Source organism: Hylobates moloch, unplaced genomic scaffold, assembly GCF_009828535.3.
Source record: "Hylobates moloch isolate HMO894 unplaced genomic scaffold, HMol_V3 SCAFFOLD_9, whole genome shotgun sequence".
NCBI classification, from domain to species: domain Eukaryota; kingdom Metazoa; phylum Chordata; class Mammalia; order Primates; family Hylobatidae; genus Hylobates; species Hylobates moloch.
The window spans coordinates 19,483,719-19,502,998 of record NW_026652284.1 but is presented as its reverse complement, the minus strand read 5'-3'; the positions used below and the strand labels follow the sequence as shown (position 1 = coordinate 19,502,998).

Below are 19,280 nucleotides of genomic sequence, written 5' to 3'. Positions count from 1 at the left end.
TACATTCTGTTAAAGAAGTGACATTCTTTTGTCAATTACCTGTAGAATAAGAAAAATTAAAAAGTTAAATAAAGAAGTGACATTCTTAGGTACTGGCTTTTTTTTTTTTTTTTTTTTTTTTTTTTTAAGTTTAATTTGTCATGAAGGCTTAGGGATGAAGAATACAATGACTATCATTGCCTTGGTTTTCACTAAGTATATATAAGATTTACTTAGTGAAATCTCAGATTTCCTGAGTATGTATTTAAGATTTACTAGTAGCTACATCCACCTTGCTTTTCTATCATTGTTGAAAATACCAGCACAGGCCTTTAATATCTTAGTATTTATATTATGAAAATATTTCACCTCTCAAACCTGCTTTAATAGCATTACAGAGTTGCTGAGGACTCTGTGGACCACACTTTGATAATCAGTAGCTTAAAGCTTCAGTCTTTATTAGCTGAGGAAAACAAGTGCTATGCTTAAGACTGTGTAGGAAATTCAGTGATAGGTCTCTGCCACTGTCTCCAGCGTTTTATATTGTGGTCTTGTTTGTTGGATATTATTGTACTTCTATGAAAGTAGAGTTGCAGAGTGTAGAGTGATGTAGAATATAGAACTCATAAAAGCAAAACATGGGAATTAACAGTTTTCTATACCTGTGCTGTGCAGTATGTTAGCCATGGGCTATGTATGTGGCTATTTACATTCTAAGGATTAAAATGTATATAAATACAATTTAAATGGAAATCAGTGGTTATAGAGTTTGTTTTTTGCAAGATGAAAAAGTTCTAGACATCTGTTGTACTATGTGCATATAGTTAACAGTACTGTATACTTAGTGGTTAAGATAGTAAATTTTGTTACATGTTTTCTTTTCTTTTCTTTTCTTTTTTTTTTTTGAGACAGAGTCTTGCTGTGTCATCCAGACCGGAGTGCAGTGGCACCATCTCGGCTTACTGCAACCTTCGCCTCCTGGGTTCAAGCGATTCTTCTGCCTCAGCCTCCTGAGTAGCAGGGACTATGGGTGCAAGCCACCATGCCTGGCTAATTTTTGTATATTGGCCAGGCTGGTCTCGAACTCCTAGACCTCGTGATCCGCCTGCCTTAGCCTCCCAAAGTGCTGGGATTACAGGCGTGAGCCACCGTGCCAGGCCTTGTTACATGTTTTCTACCACAAAATTTAAATTGAGTAAAATTCATTTAAATAAAAATTTATTTTTTCAGTTTCATCAGTCACATTTCAAGAGTTCAGTAGCCACATGTGGCTAATAACTACCATTTTAGAGAGAGTAAATATGGAACATTTGTAATTACCACAGAAAGTTCTATTTGCATTGGTTGTGTAACGCTTAAGAAGATAGTTTTCGGCTGGGTGGGGTGGCTCACGCCTGTAATCCCAGCACTTTGGGAGGCCGAGGCGGGCGGATCACAGGGTCAGGAGTTTGAGACCAGCCTGGCCAATATAGTGAAACCCCGTCTCTACTAAAAATAAAAAAATTAGCTGGGCGTGGTGGCATGCACCTGTAGTCCCAGCTACTTGGGAGGCTGAGGCAGAAGAATTGCTTGAACCCGGGAGGCGGAGGTTGCAGTGAGCCAAGATTGTGCCACTGCACTCCAGCCTGGGCGACAGAGCAAAACTCTATCCCTCCACTACCCCGCTCCCCCTGCAAAAAAGAAGAAGAAGAAGACAGTTCTCAAGAGGTTGAAGGTACTTGGTCTAGACTTTAAGGTGCTATTTTTGTTTCTCTGGCCAGATTTAAGTGTCAGACATTTGTTTGTTAGATGAAAGAGTTTCTCTCGATTAATTTGTACCCTATAATATCTACTAATAAGAATGAATGGGGCTGGATGTGGTGGCTCACTCCTATAATCCCAACACTTTGGGAGGCTGAGGCAGGAGGATTGCTAGAAGCCAGAAATTTGAGACTAGACTGGGCAACATTGGCAAGACCCTATCTCCACGAAAAATTCAAAAATTAATCAGGCATGGTGGTATGTGCCTGTAGTCCTAGCTACTTGGAGGCTGAGGCAGGAAGATAGCTTGAGCCCAGGAGGCTGAGGCTGCAGTGAGCTGTGTTGGTAGCACTGCACTTTTGCCTAGGTGACAGAGTGAGACCCTGTCTCCAAGGAAAAAAGAAGAAAAATGAATAAACACACTTATATATGCATAAAGAGAAAGAAGTTTATAAAGAGAAATTTTAAAGCAAAATTAAGAACTTGTATAAATTAATAGGAATAGCCTATTTTAAAACTTACTGGTATAGCTATGTAGTCTTATTCAGATTTTAAGATTTTAAGTCTTAACCAGCTCTAAGATGATAGAGATAGATTTGCATCTAGCCCCTTTACAATTTCAAATTTTACATTCCAACATTGTAATCAATCTGGAATTTCTTTTGGTATAATGAGTTGAGGATGGTTAACCACCTTTATTCTAAATGATTATTTAGTTTACTCAACACAATTTATTAATTTTGGTATTTTTCTATTAATTTGAAATGTTTCTAATACATTTTGCATATATGTGGGTTTATTTCAACATTCTCTGTATTACTCATTCCATGTCATTAAATGTTCTTCTGTATCTTTTTTAATGACTGCAAAGGATTATACACTGTGGCTGAGTAAGTGCTTCTTACATCTATATCTCTTTATTGATTTAATAATAAATTTCTTAAAGATTAAAATAAGTAGCCTGGGTGCAGTGGCTCACGCCTATAATCCCAGTACTTTGGGAGGCTGAGCTGGGTGGATCACCTGAGGTCAGGAGTTTGAGACCAGCCTGACCAACATGGTGAAACCCCATCTCTACTAAAAATATAAAAAATTAGCCAGGCGTGGTGGCATGCATCTGTAATCCCAGCTACTCGGGTGACTGAGGCTGGAGAATTGCTTGGACCCAGGAGGGGGAGGTTGCAGTGAGCCAAGATTATGCCATTGCACTCCAGGCTGGGTGACAGAGTGAGACTCTGTCTCAAAGAAAAAAAAAAAAAGATTAAAATAAGTGAAACAGTCATCTATCTTAGGCCTTATTTACGCACATAGCCCACAGCACAGTGTTTTCTTTGTGCTAGATTTCTGCTAATGCTGTTGATTTAATTTTTATTATCAAAAATTATTTAGAACTCTATAAAATAGCAGACTTCCTACTGGATATTCTGGTTTGCTTTGTATTTTGTTTGTTTGTTCGAGACAGGTTCTCACTCTGTCGCCCAGGCTGAAGTACAGTGGCACAATTACAGCTCACTACAGCCTCAACCTCCTGGGGTCAAGCGATCCTCTGGCCTTGGCCTCCCAAAGTGGGATTACAGGCATGAGCCACTGCACCCAGCTTGCTTGGCATGTTTGTATTTCATGCAGGAGAAGCTGGAGGACAGAGGTTTTCTTTATTAAATTTTTGTTATAAAATAATCCTACTGATCATTGGAAAGTAAAAACATAATACAGAAGTATATAAAATAAAACCTGTAAGTTGTATCCTGTACACTCTTTATAACCGTCTCTGAAGTAGTCAATTTAAAATTTGCTACATATTTTCCTAAGACATTTATCGTCCTTGGTTGTTGTGTGTACTATGTGCATATATATAGTTCTTAAAGTTAAGACAGAGTCTTTTTATACTTAAAAATTCTACAATTTGCTTTTGTCACTTAATGTCATTATGGATATCTTTCCATGGTGTATGTTGGCTTGATTCATTCTAAAGATTATTCTGTATTCTCTTAGTGACTAAGTACATAATCTCACCTTTTTTACATATAGACATTTAGAATATTTCCAGTTTTTTTGTTTTTCAGGGTTTGTTTTTTTTTAAGGAGGGGCCCATCGTGAATATATTCACCTAGTGAGTTCCCTGAAGTGGAATCATAGAATCAAAGGGATAAGCATATTTAAAATGTGGTCAGTATTACCTTATAGTTTTTTGTTTTGAGATGAAGTTTCGCTTTTATCATCTAGGTTGGATTGCAGTGGTGCGATCTTGTTTCACTGCAACCTCTGCCTCCCAAGTTCAAGCGATTCTCCTGCCTCAGCCTCCCAAGTAGCTGGGATTACAGGTGCCCACCACCACACCCAGCTAATTTTTGTATTTTTAGTAGAGACGAGGTTTCACCATGTGTTGGCCAGGCTGGTCTCGAGCTCCTGACCTCAGGTGATCTGCCTGTCTCTACCTCCCAAAGTGCTAGGATTACAGGCATGAGCCACTGCACCTGGCCCCTTACACCTCTTTGAAAAGAAGGCAGCTTAGTTTTTTAGTCAGATTTATGTTTGTTCACATACAGTGTGTACAGTATTGAGTTTAATCTTTATGGCTGAATTTAGGTGATGGCAGAATCTTAAAATGAGAAATGGCATTTCATCTCTGACTTATATGTAAAGTACTTAGAATAGTACCTGAAACCTAGTAAAAGCTATATAAATGTTTTATGTTATAATTATTTTTGTTAGCTTATGTCCATTGTACTATATTGTGAAAATAGGAAATATAGGTTAATTTTTTCACATGTCTATGGTTTGAAAACCATCACATCTGGAGTCTTGTTATACTTGATATGCTATTTTTGTTTGTTTTGTCTTATAATGGAATTCACCATTTCTACTTGTGGTTGACTGTCCAAATCACTGTTTTTAACATCATCATTAGGGATTTAAGGGTTATATATACACCATAAGGACTATTCTAATTGGCTTTTCTTCAGTAACATTATTAATTTACATCATTTGCTGGGTTTGCTGTCACTATTGTGTTCTTATCTCCCTAACAAATAAAAAGCATTCAAAAAGGTTTATTGAAACATAAAATTAATAATGAAAATGAGAACAGATGTCTGCAACTCATCAACTTGGACAGTATACTGGATTGCAGTGTAAATTCTGTATGTTCACCCATATGTCCTTGAAGAAGTAAATCTTTGTGATGACTTTGAAATTATTTGGAAAGGGAAAGTACAAACATGCTCTGATTATTATTGAAATGATCCTTCATTGATCTATCCCTAGTTTTCTGTGCATTTGACGTGAAACGTGGTCAAAGTATGTTCCCACTGAAACTTTTGCATTATTTTTCAACAAAGCATGGTAGTAAATTATGGAAATTATTCTAGAATAAGTCATTAAATGCAGAGAAGAGATCAAAAGAGTAGAGGCATCTTTTACAGTTGCACTGCTTATAGCAATGATAGGTAACAAGTCATACTGTTCCTAAGAAGTTTCTAAAGGCATCCACAGAGAATGGAAAAATGCTCTGAATGATCGTTGAATGATCTGTTGGCAAAATTTCTTTGTCATGTGCCACTGTTAAGCATTCCATATTGCTATTGGTATAATGGCATACACTGTGACAGAACAATTACTTGCATATATGGCTGCATTAGAGATTGTGCTTTCCATTTGATGAAACTACTTGTGTACAGAGTCTGAATTAGCTCTTGGCATATGTACAATGTAAATATAAAAAGAAGTATTTGATTTTAGTTTTTAAGTCTGTTTAGAGTAGAAAGCCTATAAAGAAAATAATTCTTTTTTTTTTTTAGTAATCATTTTCAGAGCAATGATGTAATCTGGAAAAAGGCACATTGAGAACATTGTTGACAGAGCCCCAGCAATATCTGTGATCAGGAAGGGTGTTCTTTCTGAACAAAAGAACTTTATCTTTGAATGCCAATTCACATATTGCATTTTCAGTTGGCTCTATGTTCCCTTATTTGGCTTGAGTGTTGAAAATGTTAAAATTTTGAGTGAAGTCAAATAAGGTTGTCATGTATATTTTTAGCATCTTCAATGAAATACAGTGGATTCCCTTTCTATTTCAATAGTACAACAGCTATGAGAGAACAAAGTAAGTGTTCCTCTAATTGAAGTATAGAAAGAGGTAACATTTCTTTATGTTTTTGTAAGTGATATATTTCAATGTTATATTTAATATCTTGACAGCTAGAAACTCCTGCTTCAGAATACCACCAAATTAAATGTGAATAGTGTCAAAATATATCCTAAGATCAAAGAGCTTCATTACTGAGAAATGACCTTATGAATACTTGATTTTTTTTAATTTAATGAAGATTTAATTTAATTTAATGAACTATATTCAGATTCTCGAATGGAAGTTGAAGAAATACTTTCCCTATCTCAGTGGAGCCAGAATTAATAAGAAATTCATTCCCCATGTTTTCTTAAGTTAGAATAGTCAAACTTTCAGCCTTTCAGATTTTGGATGTGATACATACACATAAATGTTGTGTCTGAAACGGTGCTGAAAATAATCCTTGATAAGAAAACTTTATTGTTAGGTCCTGTTTGACCCATTTATTAATTATTAGATAGACATGAGATACTTTACTGCCATATTTTTAGGTTAGTGGCTAGATTTAATAGAACTAGAGTAGGAAAGGAAATCAATCTGATGTTGAACCTTAGTGTCAGCTACAGAGATAGCTATATTAAGATTACCATGTTGAAAGATTGCCAGATAGCCTCTGTGTCTAATATGAAGCCATTAATTTTGTTTTTTATAGCTCATTAAAAAAAAGAAAAATAAATTTTGTTTGTTTTATTATTTGGAACGTATGATGAATCCTGTCAAATATTTCCTTTAAAATTGGTGATCCCAGCTAAACGTTAAATGGTCAACAGATGCTAATACTTTCTAGATATATTATTTACTTTGTTATCTTAGGTAAGATACTTAAATTTTTCAGTCCTTGGTTTCCTCATTCATAGACGTGGGATAGTGATAAATAAAGGTGATTTGGGAATATTTTGTCTCATTTAATCTTCACAAACTGCCTTGAGAGGTAGGTGTGTTGTTCCTTTTTACATTCATGGGAAAGATAAATGAGTTGCCCAAACTAACAACAGTGTTCAGTAGCAATTGTTAGGATTTCAGTCCAGGTCTTGTGGTTATATGTCCATTGTTCTTGGTGGCATTTCATTTTAAATACGTTACAAGCATTTTTTTTTTATTCAATAGCACAGAGTATATTAAGTCTATAACATTTGGCATGGATTTACAATGAAAAGCTTATGTTTTTATCTTCAGAAAATATATGGTAAATGAGCCGTGTATATTACATTATTACTTATTCTAAGGTTTTGTATAAGGTTCTTATTGGTTATTGATTTTTATGGGATCATGTAAAAGGATTAAGGTATGTAAGCCTTGGCAAGATTACAGCAATATATAACAGTTAACTGTGTGGACTGCTAATTGTGGCTCTGAGATGTCTTCCTCAAGGAAAGCACACCATAGCAATAGCAAGTTTTCTCATGCATGTTTGATTTTGTTTGTGGTTTGGGCTATCCATTTCAGAACTAGATGAATTCACAGTAGGTCCTCTTAGCATTGATAATTTCAAATAATTGCACCTAGTCTTTCCTTCATCTTTTTGTGCTGCCATAATCGTGTATATGAGTGTTCTGGTTGATGCTCTCAGGAGCATCAGCAATGCTGAATAGAGAGGTAACCACCAGAGTCTTACTAGGTCATGCTTTCCTATTTCTAACCATGATGATGAGGCATGATAAGGCAGTTTACATTGGCAAATTTGAAATCATTGATGATCAGAGAGCAGGGAAAATTGTTGTGAACCTCCCAGGCAGGTTAAACAAGTGTGGAGTGATCAGCCTGAGATATGATGTGCAACTCAAAGATCTAGAAAAAAAATGGCAGAATAATCTGCTCTTATCCTGTCAGTTTTGTTTCATTGTACTGACAACCTTAGCTGGCATCATGGACCTTGAAGAGGCAAGGTGAAACACACAGGAGGGAAAGTTCTGGGATTCTTTTTTTAGCAACATAATACATACTTATAAATAAAATGCCTTAATGCACAAAAAAAGAAAAATGATTACACCTAGATTTTGGGTTGCTGATGTCCTTTTATCAGGAGATTTATGGTAACTTAAAAAGTGTTGCACTAGCTGGTAAGGAAGCTCTTGCCTGCAGTCCCAGCTACTCAAGAGGATGAGGCGAGAGGATCTCTTTGAGCCCAGGAGTTTGAGACCAGCCTGGGCAAATACCAAGACTCTGTCTCTTAAAAAAAATTAAAAAGTTGTTCAGCTGCTTTGGGAAGCCAAGGCAGGAGTATTGCTTGAGGCCTGGGGTTTGAGCCCAGCCTGGGCAACAAAGTGAGACCCTGTCTCTGCAAAAAAAAAAAAAAAAAAAAAAGAAAGAAAAGAAAAGAAAGAAAAAAATTAGTCTGGCACGGTGCTGCGTGCCTGTAGTCCCAGCTACTCCAGAGGCCGAGGTGGGAGGATCCACTTAAAACCATGAGTTTGAGGCTGTAGTGAGCCATGATTGTGCCACTGCACTCTAGCCCAGGTGACAGAGTGAGACCCCAGTTCATTAATTAAAAAAAAAAAAAAAAAAAAAAAAAAAAAAGGAACTGCACTGATCTTGAGTTACTGGATATTGTAATAAAATTAAGTTTTTAAAAAGTAGAACTATAAACCACATTAATAACCACTTCTATAAACTTTTATAAAACATCTTGAACTTTAATTGCCATGCCATATTTTTTCAAAATACTATATTGTTCTTGCCATTTTTTGACAGACCCCTTATCCCTCTGGACAGAATGCAGGTCCAACCACGCTGGTATACCCTCAAGCCCCTCAGACAATGAATTCACAACCTCAAACCCGTTCTCCGGTAAGTAAGCAGAAGCTTGTACCAAATTACATTCTCTACCTGTGTTTGTGTGTGTAGTGGCTTGGGTTTCTTTGGCAAATATTTTTACTGGATTTTGGAAGTTTGTTCCAAAGATGATTTATTATTATGACTACTACTATTATTTGTTAGCCTTGTATTTTCAGACCTTACCTATAGCAATAATTAAATTTATTGAGAAAAAGAAGAGGTGGAGCTTTTAATCTTCCACCCCCTTTTAATACTTTTCTGTAGCATGATTTTTAAGTCTGGTTGCATTCAAGTTTACTTTATTTCAGCTTATAATTTTTGTTAGTTGTACTGTTCAAAATTCAGGTAAGAGTAAAGTACAATGATTTTAGGAGTAAATTGAATTTTACTAATTAAATTCTCAAATTCCAGTGGTTTTGGGAAGCAGGACTTTTGAATCAGTGTTATTAGATCTGTTCTAACCATTTAACAGTGTGGGTATATGCATGACATATACCAGTGAGTGTATTCATTTATTCAAATGATAAATAAATTGTGATACAAATGTAAATGCTATCATCCTCTTTGTTCATCCTTTACATGAATTGCAATAAGTACTGCCAAGACTGAGAATTTACACAAGGTTCATCCTTTGTTTCACGAAAGTATACAGTGGCTTCAGCTCTCCATTCCTTAGAACATCGTTTCCTGCCCTGCATGATTAGCTTTGGCTAGAAGGTGCTTCTGTAACATCTCACATTTTGTATCTCACATCCCTCTTTGTACCTCAGATCTGTGTATTCTTCAGAATACAGGGGTATCTTTTTGTTCCCTGCCCCTGCTTTTTTGCCTGGAGTGCAGGAATACCTCATTGCATTAGCTCCTATTCATTTCATTTTATGCATGAACTTACAATTGTTTAAATATACCAAAGACTTACTCAAAGAACTAGGAGAGCATAGACTGCACCAAAATGTAATCTCTTTCTTATCCTTTTTCTATTTTCCTTTTCCCTGTTGCCCTGTTCTCCAATACCTGTTCTTAGATCCTGGTTCTTCCCCCTTGGGTGGAGAAACCATTCTAAAGAGGTGGGACTTTGGTCCTAGTTGCCTGTTTGCTTGTCTCTTTTTTTGCTGAAATGGTCAGTAAGATGTCTGATACAAGTTTTGTTATGAGAGTGGTTTGGGGATGTGTACACTTGACTACTTAGGCCTGAGATCTCACCAGATCAATTTAGATAGGCCCTGGTTCTAATAATTAAACATGGAACATTATGGTAAGCTCCTATTGCAAAGAATTCTTTGGCCCTCTTTCTGTGAACCCCCAACCCTATTTTCTGATTATCAAAAAAGAAAATGAATTAAATTTACATGGTTAGAACTGGCGCAGAACCTGACTGAAGAGCTGCATCTCTAAACCAGTTTTTTTGACAGCCCAGCAGAACAGTGCCAATACATTGCACAGACAACTGGAAGAGGAGGAAGGTTTTGGAACAGACTCCTGTTTACAGGTCCTTGGCTGGAAGAGGCTGGATAAAATACTGCATTGTAAGCAATATAACAAACTGTACTTCTTGCAGGCAGTGGTGCCTCTGGCACTTAATATTTTTGACCACATCCATTTATTGGCTGATGAACAGAAATGCATTGATTGCTTCCTCTCTGAAAGTCTAACCTAGCTTGGCAGTTTCTGCCAGGCATAGTGGGGAGAAGAATAACAAATTGGGTGGGTGTTCTCAATTGGGAATTAGTCAGGAAGAATTTGGGGGTTTAGATTTTTCTTTATTTTAAACTTGAAGTGACATATCCCTTTCAGATAAATTTGAATTTAAAAGATAAATTTCGAGGCTTCCTTTTACTCCCTTTCAATTTTATAATTGAATATTAAGGAGGAAATTGTCTGTAGTTGTCAGCCATGTTTCTGTGGTCATAAACTCTTCAGATACTATCCTCTATACAGTTTTTGCCATCTGCTCTGCTAGTGACCATTACCCACCCCATTACTAAAAATCACACACATAACATTCCATTACATACCCTAAAACAAGTGCAAGACTAGCAGACCCCAGACTACTCTTGCTTCTTGTTTTAGGTTTGGTTTTATTTTGTTACGGGTTTTTTGTTTTTTTTGTGTGTGTGTGCTGGGAGGGTGAAGTTGGGGTCTGAAATTTGGCAGGATTGCATTTTCTGTTTACGTCCCAAGTTGTCATAGTCTAGTCTCATCCATCTCACAGCTGTCCCAACTGGTGAGGAGAGGTAAGCTGTTACATTGAGGAAGGGCCTCTTCCTGTGGCTTTGTAGAGCAGCTAAAGCTTACTCCATTCTATTTCTGCATTAATAGGCCATTGGCAATTGCACAGTTTTAGGCTTTTCTGTTCTTCCCTGGACAGCTGCCTTTGCAATCCAACTGGCTTCAAATGGCCTCCCTCCCTCCTTCAGGTTATCTTTGTGCCTGTCTTTCTACTTGATTCTTAGAATCTTAGTTAAATTCATAATGTGGAAAGGAAATCTTTTTTAAAAATAATAAAAGCACTGATAAGCAATCTGTTCCATTTTCTCATTTTACTGGAACTTTTAAACAGCAGTAGTTTTTTTTTTTTTAATAGCCTATCTAAAGTAGTGAAGCTATTAAATACTTAATTTGGAGAGGGAGACAGTTTGGCTTTTGTAGTAACTGTAACCATTGATTATTTTTATATTTTGTGGTGTTAAGTTTCAAAATTACATCAATGTTATGTTGGCCATGCTCAGTTACCAACTGTGCACAGAAGAGGTGAGTAAGTGGGTGGGTGGCATTAACACTGGATCCAAGTCCACAGAAGGCTGCTTTCCTTTAAATCTACAGTCCTCACCATCTTAAAGACCCTTCTTTAACAAAAAGAAAAGAAAAAAGAAAGAAAAATTTCTATTTTTAATATGAGCCAGCAGCGACTACAGTTTGTTCTGTTGCTTACAGCTACCCATAGGATTAAGACTATTTTCATTTCAAATGAAAAACACAATAGCCAATGGTGACTAGTGCAAAATAGACTAGGGTACTTTCCTAGGGCACTTTCCTACTAACTTAAGTTGGGGTTTTCTTTTTTGCTTTTGTTTTTATATATGTGTAATTTTATAAGATACTCTTCTTGTTCATAGAAAATTCTCTTTTGACTGGAACATTCAAAATGTACAAAGTTTTAGCTTTTATTTTAGAGCCTTGAAAATGGGACATTTTCTGTGGAACAGTGATAAGACAGGTACTGCCATACTCAGGTTAATTTTGTAACATGGCCCCTCTCTTCCATTTTCTTCAAAAGTGTCATGAAGAAACATTTCACTTCACTCCCTACTTTCATACCACATGGGTGGTATTGCCTATTCTTGTCCATAGTAGAAGTGTGATGTTTTCTTCTCCTAATTGGAAAACTGAAAATATAAGACCTCAATTTCTTTGAAGAGAAAATTTTCTGCAAGAACTGTAACTGCCAGTTATCATCATTCTGAAAAACTATATTATATTGATTAGCCAAGTATGATGGCTGACCTAACATAACCCAAGCTTATAGGTCATTAATGCACTTTTCATTACTTGAACAAAAGGTGACATTTTAGCTTCTGAGGTGAATTCTTGACAGAGCTGTTTTCAGCTATCTCCTACATTGTGGCCATGTGTTCTACTGTAATTTGTTGAAATTTTCAAATGAACTAATGGTAGTTGGGGAAGTAATTCCAAATGTTTTGCAAATCACTATCGCACATAACTTAAATGCTGAGCATGAGAGATTGTTTCTTAATCTTCACTCTAATTCATCTGTAGTGTTAAGCTGACAGAAGGAAGTCTCTATAGAGGAAATAAGACAGCCAAAGACATATATTTTTGCTCCTTAAATATTTTAGATAAAAACCCTGTATATGGTTTACATTAAACACTGCTTTCTAAATATTTTCTTTTACTATTAAAGGGAGTGGTTAACATTACAATAGCTAATGTATTAGTATCCACAATATGGCTGTACATACCCCGGTTAATATTACAGTAGTTAATGTATCAGTATCCAGAATATGGCTCTACATACCCCAATATTTTTGTCTGTTCCTTTCAGTTAAAATGTATTCAAACCCAAATTTGGCCTGGTGAATTGTTGGATCCTAGAGGTTTAGCAGTTAAAATTTGCATAGGTGAAAAAACTTTTTCTTTTATTCTAAGTTAGTGGAAGAGTTGGAATATATATTAGCCACTTTAAAGTACTCTGTGATTTAGCTGAGGAATTACATTTCTTTGTGCTTTTTTCTTAGATAACAATAGGTACATATACACAGTGCTTTGCTGTTGTCTACAGTAGTTAAGATATTTGACTTATTTACTCTTTTTTCTTATCAAGCCTATAAGAATACCACTTGGATTAATCATGTTAGAGACTGATGTTCTTTACTAGCTGTTTGCCTTGACATGCCTTGTATTAAACTATATTAGTTAACCGCATTTAAACTTAAACGTGTGTGTGTGTGTGTGTGTGTGTGTGTGTATAAAGTCATAAAAAATTTTTTCTTTAACTCCAAGAAATTAAGATACTGAAACTTCCATTTCATGGATAAGATATCCCATTTAACTTAAGAAAATTTGCAGTTAATCCTGTTACATTTTTTACTTCCTGCTGCACTTTATCTCCTGGCTAGGTCTTGTAATGTAAAAGCTTTCTCATTTCCTCCAGCTGTATCAGTTACATACAGCATACTTGATTTTCATGTTTGTCTTAATACAACCACTTAATTTTTCAAACTTGCTTTTGCCTTATTTCAGGGTTGTTGTTTTTTTTTTAAAAAAAAATAGTCCTATCAGAGAGTACCTTACATGCCTAACAGCATAGCCTGTTTCTCTCCCAGCTGATAAATGACAAACTATTCTGATAGTGATGTTAACCTGTTGAATCTTAGTACCTGTCTGTCACTGTCCTGCAGCAAAGCTTTGACTGTTTTGTGTGTTGTTTTTTATTTCCCCACTGTGGGTTTTTTTTCTTTTGGCATAGTATGTGAAATTTTGGTTTTTGTTGTGGTGTTTCTGACTCTTTGTGCCTTTCCTTTTGTGTTTGTTTTCCCTCCTTTTCTCAGTTTGCAGCGGGGCCTCGACCTCCCCATCATCAGGTACTGTACCCTTGCCCCTTCACTATCACCCTTAACTAATAGGTGGGGGCTTTAGTAGCTGCTGACTCTTAGAATGCTGCTATCCCATAGAACTACTCAAATTACTCATTTCAAGAGTAGCTTTTATCTGATATAATTCAGCTTTCTTTGTCCTTCATTAATCTCACTGCATTTCGTTATTAACAAATCCATTTGCCTCTGTTTATGGCACATTTAAAAAATGCTACAGTTTTTTTTTTCTTGCCAAAGATTGTTTTTAAATTTTACAATTTTGAAAAATTTAGATATTAAGTGTTTATAGATTTTGTGGATATTTGTAGTAAGTTAAATTTAACTGAATGAAGCAGGCAGCATTCTATGGGTTTTCTGTTAACATTCCGATATAACCTGTATTGATGTGTATAAAATAGCGTTAGTATTTCTAAAACCACTTAAACTCAGTTACTAACTTAGATCTAGTAATAAATTGATTAAAAATAATGTACATCCATTTGCTGGATAGAATTATTTTTATTATTAGAACATATAGAAAATAGATACCTTAATTTAAATAATTTTATCCTATTGGTTTTTTAAATGAAATAATTGTATAAATTAAAATTTGAAAAGTATGTATGTGAACACTGTCATTTAGTAGGAATCTGTTTAGAGGTGGCAAGACAGAAGGACTTGCAGGGTTCTCCCTCCAACCCCCAGTAGCTTTTTGTGGGGTATTCTGAAACATTTTCTTCTGCTGAAAGAGCTTTGGTTTAGAGTCTGTTCATATTACAAGCTTTACTATGTAACCAGCTGGTTAGGCAAGTCTTTTTCTGCATCTTTGTTTCCTCATATGTAAAATGGAGATAAATAACCTCTGCCTTAGAAATAGTATAAGCATCTGACACAAAACAAGCAGTCAGTAAGTAGTAACTGTCTTTAATATGATTGTTATGGAACAAAGTCTGGTCGGATAAAGTAAACGTTACCAGTATTTGCCTGTGTTATCATATTTACAATTCTTATTACTGAGTAAATGGATATTGTTTAGTTGAAGGCTTCCAGTGATTTAATACCTGACTGTGTTTCTCAAAATGTATTCCTTCCAATCTGGAGGATGTAAAGGCAAAGCAAATCTGAGTTATTAAAGGCACTTTGCAGGAGGATGGCTATATGGGGTGGATGGCTATTGTTTGGGTTTCATAATGAAATAAAACCTCAGGTATTTTTTTTTTTAATTCAGAGATAGTGTTGTAAAGTATTAATACTTTTAAGAGCTTGGACTTTGCCATCAGCTAGACCTAGGTTTGATTCTTCCATATTAACCGAGTGTTCTTGGATAAATCATTTACTGCTCTCCACCTTAGTTTTCTCACCTGTAAAACGGAGACAATAATACCATGTTGAAACTATGATGAAAAGTAAATTAGATAATGAAAATAAAATGATTAGCAGGGTGTTTGGCACATAGTAATTAGGACATATGATTAGTATTACTACTACTAGTAATAAAAATATTAGTTTCTTATGTAAAAGTGTTTATAATTAAAAATTTAGCCCAGGGCCATAGAAGAATGGCTTAAATTTTAATCCAGGGACAAGGCAAATACTCTTAAAAGAGAGAGACGTTGGGGATCTTTGCTTAAGAAGCAGAGTGAAAAGAAACTATTTATTTGAGAAATAACTGCAAAGGAATTAGGGCAAAAACGTTTTCTGATCTCCTTTATGTAAGGCACCTGTTAATTTTTTTGTTCACATGCTTGTGTTTTTCAAACCTTGGTTTATTTCATAAGTCATTTCAGATAGCTTAAGGTAAACTATTAGTAGAAGGAATTAACATTACCATTGACCACAGTTATTTTGGTGGATTTTCTACACTGTAGATTGATGGAATGATGAGTGAATTTTGAAACAGAAACAATATTGCTAAATAGGCCAGCTGCGGTTGCTCAAGCCTGTAATCCTAGCACTTTGGGAGGCTGAGGTGGGTGGATCACTTGAGGTCAGGAGTTCAAGACCAGCCTGGCCAACATGGTGAAATTCCGTCTCTACTAAAAATGCAAAAATTAGCCAGGCATGGTGGTAGGCACCTGTAATCCCAGTTACTAGGGAGGCTGAGGCAAGCGATCGCTTGAACCCGGGAGGCGGAGGTTGCAGTGAGCCAATATCACACCACTGCACTCCAGCCTGGGCGACAGAGCAAGACTCCCATCTCAAAACACAAAAACAAACAAACAAACAAGAACCATATTACTAAATAGCCTGGGCCTCTCTTATTAAGACTAGTAGCTCTTTTAAAGACTGTTGATCAAAAAATTTAAGTTCTTAATGAAAATAGAAGAAACTTTAAGGTTGTTTCTGCTACTTGGGTTCAATAATAGTGGTTCTAAAATTAGGATATTGTATTTAAGCATTTGTAGTGAGCTTTGGGAAATTCTGTTTTCTAAGAAAACTTTTTTATGAGCTTTAAAGTTATGTGGTACATTTTGTCTTTCTTTAATTCCAGCAATCGGGGAAAATGTTCAGAAATCTCTGTGAGAAAAGATTGATTTCAGCCCGCATTTTCATGTGCAGTATGACTCAGTAAAGTGTTAGCAGATCAGTCGTTTAACTGTATGATAATCCTCATGAATTTATGGCTAGTTTTGATTCTGTTAAAAATAGAAATATAGGCTGGATGTGGTATTTGATGCCTGCAATCCCAGCACTTTGGGAGGCTGAGGCAGGTGGATCACTTGAGCCCAAGAGTTAGAGATCAGCCTGAGCAACATGGCGAAACCTCACCTCTACAAAATAAAAATAAAAATACAAAAATTAGTTGGGTGTGGTGGTGCATGCCTGTAGTCCCAGCTACTCTGGGAGGCTGAGGTAGGAGAATCACCTGAGCCCAGGTGGTCAAGGTTGCAGTGAGGTGTGACTGTGCCACTGTACTCTACCCTGGGTGAAAGAGGGAGACTTTATCTCAAAAAAAAAAAAAAAAAAAAAGTAGTATATATGTTTGTTATATTTATTATTTATTTATTTATTTATTTATTTATTACCAAGAAACATAATTATCATCTAATAATAGTTCTTGGAGGTGAGTTCCTGAGATGCAGTATAAATCCAGAGCAATGATTTTTAATTCAGAAAATTCAGGTAGCTGGCACTTTTTTCCTTGTTATCCTTTTTTTCTTGAACACCACTTAAATTTTTTTCATCATATCACAGAGAATTGCATAAGGGTGTCTGTACCCTTGCCTCAGACAGCAACAGTAATTACCTTGAATAGAGGAGAAGAAAGACATGGGGTTGGAGTGGCATAGCTGAGCAGGGCTAACTGAACTGGCATTATGTGTGGTGTAGGATAAATTGTTAGAAAGAGTTTGCTATTTTGCATCCACAGGAGATGTAGGGTCAATTTGGTTTGTTTCACTATGGAATAGATATTGGCATTTGGGTGGGATAACCAGTTATCAAAACTGCCGTATATAATACAATTAATTTAGCATCCTTTGGGCTCTAAATGCCAGTAGAATTTCCCTAGTGACAATTAGAAAACAAAGCAAAACAAAACCACCATTGTACATTTCCAAATACCCTCCATGGAAGTGACAGCATTTCCCATTTGAGAATCGCTTACTGAATCTGTATTTCACAGTATCTTCTCTTCAGATCTAAAGTCAGGTAGCACCTAAACCCTGAAAGATTTACAGAGGAGTTGCTCATAATACAAAACAAGACATAGAGACTTGCATAATGAAATGAAAGTTGTTGGAGGAAACAAACATTGAGTGGTATACAGAGAATATACTTTTAAAGGGAAAACACTCATGTCCTGGGATATTTTGGGTTTGACATACTTAAGACTTAAAGTGGAATTGAAGGCACAAATGGTTTTTTCATCTGTGGTAGTTTGCTTTGACCAGTGAATATATTTCTTTTTTGTCCTTTATTGCATTATTCATCAGTGGCTACCTTTGTGATCACTTTACATCCTTTCATGCTTTGATCTCAATTTATTTTTTGAAGGAATTTGTTGTTGGATGATGTTTATAATGACTGTTGTTTCTAAAGTCCAATAGCAAATATAATAACTTTTTGTTGATGCTTAGTAAAAATTGCAAAGTATGTTCTATAGCTGTTACAAAGAAAAAGTACAATTATTTAGGTAGGCTTTTTGGAATTAATTGCTTGTGAAAAGAAAACATCCAGTTTAGTGATCTATAACTTAAATATTTTTTTCTGTATAAGATGGAGTTACCTGAATTCAAGTAAACAAAAAATAACAAGATTTTAAATGGTAAACATTTTCTTTGTTCTTAATGGAATCAAGAAACTGCGGCCGGGCGCGGTGGCTCACTCTTGTAATCCCAGCACTTTGGGAGGCCGAGGCGGGCGGATCACAAGGTCAGGAGATCGAGACCACAGTGAAACCCCGTCTCTACAAAAAATACAAAAAAATTAGCCGTGCGTGGTGGCGGACGCCTGTAGTCCAAGCTACTCGGAGAGGCTGAGGCAGGAGAATGGCGTGAACCTGGGAGGCGGAGCTTGCAGTGAGCCGAGATCGCGCCACTGCACTTCAGCCTGGGCTTCAGAGCGAGACTCCGTCTCAAAAAAAAAAAAAAGAAACTGCTTTGAGTGTATTCCTTGGAACTTCTTTTATTTAATAAAGGTCTTCTAACTCTGTTTGGAGGGCTAGAGCTCTTTTTGAGTCCCCACAAATCAAGTGCGCCATGCTCCACTTAGGATTATTTCAGCCACATCTTCTTCCTGATATTACTATTAGTTTTTGTCTTTTGTGGAGATTCTTCAGATTAATAAGGGTGTGCTATTCTTTTGGCATTTTATAACCTGAAGAGCTTTTAGAATTACAGTTTTCTTCAAAGATAAAACAAGAAATACTAAGTCATTTTATATGCAAAACACGTGGCTTTAGAAATATGTCAACTATTTTTGCACTGATGCTTGAAAATCCCAAGGTAATTAGAAACCGAAATAACAGAAAGTACACTCAGAATTATAGCAAGCCCCTTGGTATAATTTGGATTCTGGCCTGTGTTGTTTATTTTATGTATTTGGTCATTAAAATCTGTGTAGTTCTGGTTTAGAGTTACTTATGTTCCTGTCCTTATTTTACTTTTGGGTTTCACAATAGAGATCAAGTGTTGGTTGTATACTGTGACTAAGTAGTCTTTTCATTATGAGAAAGACGAGGGAAATAGTATTTTAAAGTGTTCATAGGACAAAACACTGTGCAGTTTTTTGATATATGATTTTGGTTCACATACTTTTCACAAATGCTGAAAAATATACTGTATTCAAAGCAGTGGGATTTAGCGTAAAGAAATAATGAGCTTCATAAAACCAGCATACGCTATCAGCAGGAGGAGGAGGAGGAGGAGTATGTGCCATCAGGAAATGTCTTACTTGGTGGCAAGCATTGAAATTGTGCATGTTTTCCTCTTGTGGTTTGGTTCTTTTTATGAAAAAGAAACTTTTGAAAAGAACAGCTGATTTATGTAGATTTCTTTTTCATTATGATCCCTAAAGGTTTCTTTAGTGAAAGTTTGTGGTGTTATATTCCTAGTCGAGATATATTT

At 36.0% G+C, this 19,280-nt stretch overlaps 1 protein-coding gene across 29 annotated transcripts in view; it reads left to right on the top strand.

Moving 5' to 3' along the window:
- The window catches only part of EIF4G3 (eukaryotic translation initiation factor 4 gamma 3), a 369,995-nt gene that overhangs the window by 172,756 nt on the left and 177,959 nt on the right, over positions 1-19,280 (top strand). For 13 of the 29 annotated variants that reach the window (XR_009214817.1, XM_032759180.2, XM_058443895.1 and 10 more), the window contains 3 exons: positions 8,537-8,632; positions 10,033-10,146; positions 13,690-13,722. Coding sequence is in view for 27 of the 29 variants with exons in the window: in XM_032759180.2 (XP_032615071.2) it covers positions 8,603-8,632; positions 10,033-10,146; positions 13,690-13,722 (177 nt within the window). In the remaining 2 variants the exon portion in view is untranslated. Of the gene's footprint in view, positions 1-8,536; positions 8,633-10,020; positions 10,147-13,689; positions 13,723-19,280 lie in introns of all 29 variants that reach the window. The other 16 variants (XM_058443899.1, XM_032759190.2, XM_058443908.1 and 13 more) reach the window with 4 other exon arrangements.